This window comes from Eucyclogobius newberryi, unplaced genomic scaffold (assembly GCF_026437365.1).
Source record: "Eucyclogobius newberryi isolate DKJ021-1_F unplaced genomic scaffold, fEucNew1.0.hap1 SCAF_7, whole genome shotgun sequence".
In the NCBI taxonomy this organism is placed as follows: Eukaryota; Metazoa; Chordata; class Actinopteri; order Gobiiformes; family Gobiidae; genus Eucyclogobius; species Eucyclogobius newberryi.
In genome coordinates this window covers 26,824,278-26,832,528 of record NW_027316389.1, presented here as the reverse complement: position 1 = coordinate 26,832,528, position 8,251 = coordinate 26,824,278, and the positions used below count along the sequence as shown (strand labels likewise).

The 8,251-nt window shown below is 40.6% G+C and overlaps 1 protein-coding gene across 1 annotated transcript in view; it reads left to right on the top strand.

Annotated features, from left to right (window-relative positions):
• Positions 1 to 7,833, top strand: part of pik3c2g (phosphatidylinositol-4-phosphate 3-kinase catalytic subunit type 2 gamma) — a 14,641-nt gene extending 6,808 nt beyond the window's left edge. Inside the window, exons 8-33 of the mRNA XM_072434950.1 lie at positions 151 to 214; positions 1,410 to 1,535; positions 1,616 to 1,646; positions 1,722 to 1,902; positions 2,002 to 2,124; positions 2,206 to 2,334; positions 2,449 to 2,563; positions 2,645 to 2,778; positions 3,075 to 3,263; positions 3,337 to 3,430; positions 3,543 to 3,637; positions 3,730 to 3,910; positions 4,308 to 4,415; positions 4,513 to 4,605; positions 4,673 to 4,802; positions 4,879 to 5,015; positions 5,082 to 5,251; positions 5,320 to 5,476; positions 5,543 to 5,652; positions 5,733 to 5,904; positions 6,436 to 6,554; positions 6,630 to 6,726; positions 6,803 to 6,866; positions 7,035 to 7,114; positions 7,190 to 7,315; positions 7,415 to 7,833. Coding sequence (XP_072291051.1) covers positions 151 to 214; positions 1,410 to 1,535; positions 1,616 to 1,646; positions 1,722 to 1,902; positions 2,002 to 2,124; positions 2,206 to 2,334; positions 2,449 to 2,563; positions 2,645 to 2,778; positions 3,075 to 3,263; positions 3,337 to 3,430; positions 3,543 to 3,637; positions 3,730 to 3,910; positions 4,308 to 4,415; positions 4,513 to 4,605; positions 4,673 to 4,802; positions 4,879 to 5,015; positions 5,082 to 5,251; positions 5,320 to 5,476; positions 5,543 to 5,652; positions 5,733 to 5,904; positions 6,436 to 6,554; positions 6,630 to 6,726; positions 6,803 to 6,866; positions 7,035 to 7,114; positions 7,190 to 7,315; positions 7,415 to 7,573 — 3,184 coding nt within the window. The 3' untranslated portion in view covers positions 7,574 to 7,833. The remainder of the gene's footprint in view (positions 1 to 150; positions 215 to 1,409; positions 1,536 to 1,615; positions 1,647 to 1,721; positions 1,903 to 2,001; positions 2,125 to 2,205; positions 2,335 to 2,448; positions 2,564 to 2,644; positions 2,779 to 3,074; positions 3,264 to 3,336; positions 3,431 to 3,542; positions 3,638 to 3,729; positions 3,911 to 4,307; positions 4,416 to 4,512; positions 4,606 to 4,672; positions 4,803 to 4,878; positions 5,016 to 5,081; positions 5,252 to 5,319; positions 5,477 to 5,542; positions 5,653 to 5,732; positions 5,905 to 6,435; positions 6,555 to 6,629; positions 6,727 to 6,802; positions 6,867 to 7,034; positions 7,115 to 7,189; positions 7,316 to 7,414) is intronic.
• Positions 7,834 to 8,251: the final 418 nt, after the last annotated feature.

The following is an 8,251-nucleotide window of genomic DNA, read 5'->3' as shown; positions in this document are numbered from 1 at the left end:
GTCAGTGGGTCATGTGTGAACCTCCTGTGTCAGTGGGTCATGTGTGAACCTCCTGTGTCAGTGGGTCATGTGTGAACCTCCTGTGTCAGTGGGTCATGTGTGAACCTGCTCTCTAACTCTCTGAGTTTTTAACTTTTACTTTTGTTGCAGGTTGAGTCTGCAGGATGTACTCAGTAACTTCAACAAAGAAGTGGAAAACTTCATGAAAAGACAGGTATATATTAGTATAATATAATATATTATATTATATTATATTATATTATATTATATTATATTATATTATATTATATTATATATGCTACAGCGCCACCTTAAGCCCTTCTGCTTTTCTGCAGAACAGATCGAAAAACTAAAACCAGACCAGGCCTACCGAAGGCAGGTCCATTATGGGCGATGGGGAGACGCCCCTCCTGTCAATCAGCCAATCATATCAAATTCAATTTTTTTGTCCAAACGATAAAAAAATTTCAGAATTATGTTGTATCATTATTAGTTTAAATATGTAAAAGAATAAAAAATATAGATCGGATACTTCGGCCTGCAGCGTCTCTTTTCAGCGTACGTCGTGGGGCCGTTTGAAAATCGCCCCTGAGCCTCATAGAAAAGCAATGGGAATCTTTAGCCAATCAAATCCCAAGAAAAAATATTACATCACTATGAGAAAAGCCATAGTAAAACTTTCTCAAATGGGCGATGTGCTTCAGCGCTCATTTAAGCGTAGTGTTTACACCACGGAGCTACGCTGGAGACACAGCAGCAGGTGCACCTCACACTTGATCATGGCGGCGTCAGGGAAAGTGACGAAAGTGTCCAAAGATACAACCAAAATGATTCAGAATGAGCTTCTCGACTGTTTGCTGGCTGTGAATAAAAACTATATTCATGATGAGGTGAAAGCGGCTGATCCATCAGTCCAAACCGATGAGACATGTGAAGTGTCAAACCAGTGAAGCACTTGTGCTGTTACCTTGACTGCAAACACACCAGGAGCACATTAGGAGCCTTTTCTTTTGTTTATTACGCTGGATAATGCCAACACTATTAAGCATCGCTATTCATAAACAGATATTTTGGTTATTAGAAAACCCATGAAAGAACCCTTTAAATGACATGCCTCTAACAACAATCAACATTTATTTTGACTGTATACATTTTAAATACACAAATGACATAAAATTACATTTTACACTATAAAATATCAGATTGCAAAGGGCAATACAGAAATCTCAGTGATACTGTCACTTATAGTGCATAATGCCTTCACAGTTTGCCGGGTATGAGATTGCATTATGTTGTGTTATTGATTGCATTATGTTGTGTTATTGATTGCATTATGTTGTGTTATTGATTGCATTATGTTGTGTTAAAGCTGCAATGGTGAGACTCCTTTTTTATGCATATTTATCCAGGCCGAGCTGAATATCCATGCGGTCGTGGGCCGTGTTCGCACCATCAGTAATCTTCTGTACGGAGTCTCCACACAAGAACTGGAGGACGCTATCGGCATGATCAACAGGATTAACACAGTGGTCATGGTAACACATCTCACTAGTGAAAGTTTTATCTGTGCAGGAGATGAGGGTTAATAGACTTCTTCTTCTTCTGATCATTTCAGGGTCACGAGGAAAGGTCTCAGTGTGAATCGGGTGAGTGAACGTGAATGGCCATCACTAAATGCATCGCTGCGTTTCAGAACGTAACACGACTATTTAAATTTGCAGCTATTATCATGCTGCACAAAGCCATCCAAAGACTATTGCAAATGTTTTTTGACAACTTCCAGTCAGACTTCAGGGGTCTTGACGTTAACTACAATGACAAGAGCTGCGACATTGAAAAAAACAACAATATTCTGCAGTTTAACGTTGCGGCTCTTTACAGACTACAAAAAGCATGGATGAGGTATGACTTTTGATCATTTTCAATACATTTAATTCAAATTTATTTCACAATTATTTTTCCTTTTTTTTTTTTTACTTGTGAACACATTTTCTCCTTTAGTTATGACTGTTTTTCCGTGTCTTGCGACCTGTTATACGTAAACACAAAGATTTGCGAAAGCAGCGTGTCAGACAACATAAGCCCTGCACTGGCCTTTGGAGACAAGATTCAGTGCAACAGGCCGTAAGTGAAATATCAAATAATATCACTCCAATCGTGATGCGTGCGTCCTCTCAGCGGGTCTTTTCTGTGGACACGTTTCAGGATGGTGTTCCCGGTTCAACTAAAGAACCTTCCATACGAATGCATGCTGAGGTTTCGGCTCACGGGCTCAAAGAAAGGAAAAAGCGTGGAGCAGTTGTGTTGGGCCGTGCTGCCACTTTTCACTAACAGGTAACAATGGCAACCGGTTTTGTTTGACTCTTTTTTTGCGTGTATGGAATTGTACTATATTTTAACATTGTATTTCTTGTACGACTGAACTTGTATGATTACTTTTGTGTGTAGGACTCTGGTAAATGGGACTGTCCTCCTCAGCATGTCCACTCTGGCCGAGCACCCGGCCCCTCCCTCCCCTGCTCTGGGTGACGCGCACAGGCAGCCGAAGGGGGTGCTCATACAGGTCTGTTTTATCACGGGATGCTGCCCTCTAGTGGTGAAAATATAGACACCCACTCCTGACTGCATCTCTCATCTCTTTAAGCTTGAGTTTTCACATGAGTTCGACTGGACCTTTCACCGTCCTTGGGCACTTCCGGGCTCCTTGATATTCACTCAGGCTTGTGAAGATGTCAACAAGAAAATGCAGGAGGTGTCCACCAATCATTGCCTCTGCCTGTAAGGAAACTTAAATGATAAAACTAAATAATGGTATTACTATTACGTCTAGAAGGTATATGATCTGCTTTTCTTTTCTTTTTTTTTACTATTTTATTTTTCATCAGAACATAAAACTTGCACAAACTCAACAACACTTATTACACCAGAAAAACAAACAAAAACAAAACAGAATAAATGATACGGGGAATAAAAATAAAATAAATAATAATGTTAATATTAATAAAAATTAAAGATTGAAAACTCTGCTGATGATCTGCTTTTAAATGACCGTTTCTGATCACGTCTGTTTGTAGCCTGTCCGCAAATGAAAAAGCGTTCCTCTGGAGTAAACGCTATTGTGCTGACAAAGGGAACACCTTCCTGCACTTGCTGTTGGGCGGAGTGGAAGATTGGACGCCGGTCAGTTTAACCGAGATCTACACCGTGGTGGACAACTGGGCCATCCACCTGCCCGAGGAGGCCCTGTTCCTTCTCACGGACAAGTAGGCTCACGAAGTCCCAACAGATTGTGGAAGATGAACGATAAACTAACCCATAAGCTTTATTCTCTTTTAGCTTTCATGATCAAACCGTACGAAGAGCAGCTGTTCATTACTTTGAACAGATTTCAGACAGTGATCTGGAATGTTTTCTTCCACAACTGGTTCAAGTAAGCAAGACTATCTACTAGACATTTCAGATCATCCTTATGATTTCAGTCTTTAGATTATGTATTTGGATTTATGTGAGTGGTGGTTTACACTGATTCCCATTTGATGCAGGCTTTGAGAAGCGAGTGGGAACTTGACGGACCTCTCGTTATGCTGCTCTTGGAAAGATCTGTCAAAAACATTCGCATTGCTCAACAACTTTACTGGTCATTTCAATGTTTTTCATCCATATTTGTAGTTTTGACCCCACACCAGAATTGTAGTATATTCTAAGCTGTTTGTATAATTGGACTTGCAGGCTGCTAGAAGACGCCCACCACGACCCTCATTACCAGAGCTGGTTCAGTAAAGTGCAGGCGGCTCTGTGTCACTGCTGTGGACACACTTTACGGAAGGAGCTGGAGACTGAAGCCCGTTTGGTCACTCTGCTCACTAGAGTGGCTGATAAAGTCAAACAGGCTGACAAGAATAAACGCAAGGTTGGTGCATGTACTGGAAGCTCTAAAGGTGCATCAAGTATAACATTATGGCCACAGAAAGTTCAAGGGTGAAGAGATTAACACAGACTATAGTTTCTTTATTGTACTTATTAGTTGATAGGTAGGCTATAAGGAACTATCTTATTTCGAGATAGATTTTCCCAACAATGACACTAAATCTTATCTAACAGTAGGCATTCTGAGTTGTTCACATGGTTATTTTGCGGGTGTCTGTCTGAAAAGTTTAGGAACCTGTGCTCTAGATTACAGAATCTCATGAACATAGTCAAATTACATTGACATATTTTTCACTTGGAGTGCTAGTGGTTATAAGGATATGCCTGTTGTTTTAGCATGTATGCTTGTACCAAATACATGCTCGTGTTTGAATCCACAGACCATTTTGAATAGAGAGAAGTACAAAATTGAAGAATTCTTTGACGTTGGGACAAGCTGCTGTTTACCATTGGATCCTGCTGTTCATATTAAGGCAGTGGATATAGAGGTAAATATGTCCCTTGGCAAAATATTGATCATCTAAAATATGAAATTGTAAACACAATACATTTGTTGTTTTTACAAATATCGTTTTTTTATTTGAGGCCTGCAAGTTCTACAACTCCAATGCTGCTCCTCTTGGGCTCTCATTCATCTGTAGTGACCCTCTTTCCAAGAACATCAGTGTCATCTGCAAAGTGAGTGCAATAGCAGTGGTTTATCATTCAAAAGTGATGGTGTTTGTATGTGATTGTGCGTCGTTAGACAGGCGATAACCTGCGTCAGGACATGCTGGTGCTGCAGATTATGCGTATGATGGACCATGTGTGGCTTCAGGAGGGACTGGACATGCAGATGGTCACTTACAAATGTCTCTCTACAGGCAGGACTCAAGGTCAGCTAGCTTCATTGTGCGATTTCTATTCATTTGTAATCTCTTTGTCTAAAGATTTATTCACTGTGGTGTCAAGGTTTGATAGAGGTTGTTCCAGAAGCAGTGACACTGGGAAAAATCCACCAAGAGTGTGGTTTGAGTGGGACCGTGAGAGAAGACTCTCTGAATAAGTGGTTCCATGGACATATCAGAACCCAGGATGACTATGAAAGGGTTAGTATTTCCCTCCCTCTATTGGCTACTGCATAGTTCACTGTAATAAATACACTCTGTGTCCAGGCTGCGACCAACTTTATTCATTCCTGCGCCGGTTGGTGCGTGGCTACTTTCATCCTGGGCATCTGTGACCGTCACAATGACAACATCATGCTGAAAAGCACTGGCCACATGTTTCATATTGACTTTGGCAAGATTTTTGGCAATGCACAGAAGATTGGCAATTTCAAAAGGCATGCATTTATACATCTACTATATTTTAGTTTACAATATATTCTTGATGTTTCCGTTGGCTTTTCAGGGACCGCTCACCATTCATCTTTTCCTCTGAGATGTGTCACTTCATCACATGTGGAAGAAAGAAGCCTCAGCGCATGCATCTCTTTGTGGATCTGTGCTGCCAGGCCTACAATGCCATCAGGGGGCGCTCTGCTCTTATACTCAGTCTGTTGGAACTGGTAAAGCCTGACCATGTGCAGCATTACTTTACATTAACACATCTGACAATGTTCTCTCGTGTTCAGATGATTCACGCGGGAATGCCCGAAGTGAAAAGCAGTAGTGTCCTGAAGTTTGTCCAGAACAACCTTCGGCCGCAGAACACAGATCTGGAGGCCACGTCCTTTTTCACAATGTAACTAACATTAACATTATGGAAACAAGCAAAGCCTTCCTAACATGTCCTATTCACCTTCTGTATGTCATTTACCACAGGAAAATTGAGGAGAGCCTGAAATGTGTGTTTGTGAAGATAAACTTCATGACTCATACGTTTGCTCAAGGGAAAATAACAGGAGGAGCAAACTGTGAGGGGGGCGGGTCTTCCACAAGCAATAATATCCAGGGTGCTGTCATTCAAAGATCTTATGTCGAAGGAAAAGAAGCGGCAAGTCTCTATTTTATTTTTATTTATATACATGCTCAGACTAGTAATCTATTACAATAATATCAAAGGATAAATGTGTAAGCGGCTTGACGATCAGGGGGAGTGCAACCAAACAAAAGGTAAAAGTGGTCTTGACCAAGCCAAGCTCATGATCTGGAGATGGCCCCCAGAGCGGCCCCCAGAGCGGCCCCCAGAGTGGCCCCCAGATCGGCCCCCAGAGCGGCCCCCAGAGCGGCCCCCAGAGCGACCCACTGCTCCCGACAGGTTACGCCAATGTCACAGGTGTAGAATGAATGGGTCAAATGCTGAGAAGGCATTGCCCTCATTAAGTTTACCACCCTCTGTGATGATTATTTTATTCACTTAAGCGGCAAATTGAACAATGCCATCGTCACTGTATGTGAAAGTATAACTGCTAAACTTATAGTAATTTTATCTGCACGTTTTTATAGTCGAGACAAGGCAAGTTTATTTGAAGAGCACAATTCGTACATAAAGTGGGTCTAGTCTAATGAAATATTTTGTTGGCAGGTCTTTGACTTAAGAATAACCATTGATGATGGTTACACTATAAGGAAGATGACCTTTGGAGAGTTTGAAATGATCCATAAAGAGATTCAGACTCTTTTTAATGACTCAGCTCTGCCACAGTAAGTTGGAAAATGATTTTCTTTCCATTTTACCTTGAAATACTGATTTTGTTGTTGGCCTTGTCTCTTCTGCAGGTTCCCTTCCTGGTTTCAGATGTCCTTTACAAATGCCAGAAAAATGTCCCTACTCAATAAGTACTTGCAGCAGCTTTTCGTGGGACCTTGCAAAGGGGTGAGTCGGTCTTTCCTCTGGGAAACATTGATCTTATCCATCAATAATTTCCTTTTATGTGTTCTGTTCACTGCAGAATGAATATGTGTGCAAACTATTCATGGATGGTCCCGAAGAGGTCCGCCGAACTCTAGACAAGGGTAATTTATAAATTTCTATATATAACACTTATATAGTCAATTTGAGAGGGATGGAAGTGATGTTTCAACCCTTTCCTAAACTTCGAATGACCAATCACAGCAGACCATAGTACACTGTCTGACACCAGCCATATATTGTACATATAAAAATCTTTAAATCTGTTGCAGAAGCTCGTCCTCAGATTCAGCTAAATCTTTCTTATAAAGACAGCAAGCTGTCTGTGCTAATCAAACACTTGAAGAACATAGTGAGTTTGTGTTCCATATTATTTATTAGCTTACACATTCAAGCTGAACACATTTATATTGTTTATTTTGAACAGAAATACTCCAGTGGCTCGAGCCCTGACACTTATGTGGTCACACGACTACGACCTGATCCACGTCTACTCTCCAAGAGGAAAACTAAAATGGCTCGCAATAATGGCAGTCCCACATTCAACGAACTGGTACTGCACTTCATTTAAAATATTTGAAAAATGCATATGAGCAATACAATGAAATTCAAAATAAGTAAAATACTGCACATGAACTGTTTCCCTTCACAGATTGAGTACAACAGTGTTCCTGACAATGTTGTCCATGGCATGGTTCTGGAGATCACTGTGAAGAGTAGGAAGAGATTTGTGGGTCGCACAAGTATTAGACTGGAAGAGCATTTACTCAACAAGGAGCAGTGGTTTTCACTGGAAACCTGTGAAGTCTAGTGACAAGGTGCTGCACTGTGCAGCTTTTACCAGCAGGGGGAGCAGTTACACCAGAAGAAGTCCATTCATAAGCTCTGAAAGTCTGACGCTGTATTGGACCGAGTTCTTATAGTTAATCTAATGCTACTTACTCTCATTCCACAGTTTAACTCGGGCAGTTGATTTTGACCCCCACACGAACTTTGAACGAAACGGTTTACATTGAATCTTTACTGTGTATCATGTGTCATGAAGTCATGGACTTTTATGTAATAAGTGTCCAAGTGTCCATAAGTATAAGTGATGTCTAATGTTATTTAACTGATGCAGAGTTGTCCACAGCATCATGAACACTGTTTAGTTTGACACTGCATTTGAAAAGAGATGGGGAGGGGCTTCCCTGAACCCCAGACTGTATCAGTATGGATGTTCTTGTGCAAAGCCAGAGTCAAGAATGTATGTATTCTTTAAGATGCAGGTAAAAGAGATAAAAATAGATTCAAACTAAAAATAAATCAAAACAATTTCTGTGAAAATTGTGAAGTCTTTGTCTTTGTTTTTGTTTGTTTTGAGATGGTAGGGAAGCAAGTTCTCCCACTTAGACATTATGGAGGGTCTGAAATTTCATCGTAGCTTAAAATAAAAAAATACGGAAATCACATTGTATGATTTTTAGATGATTTATTTGTATGTTATTGC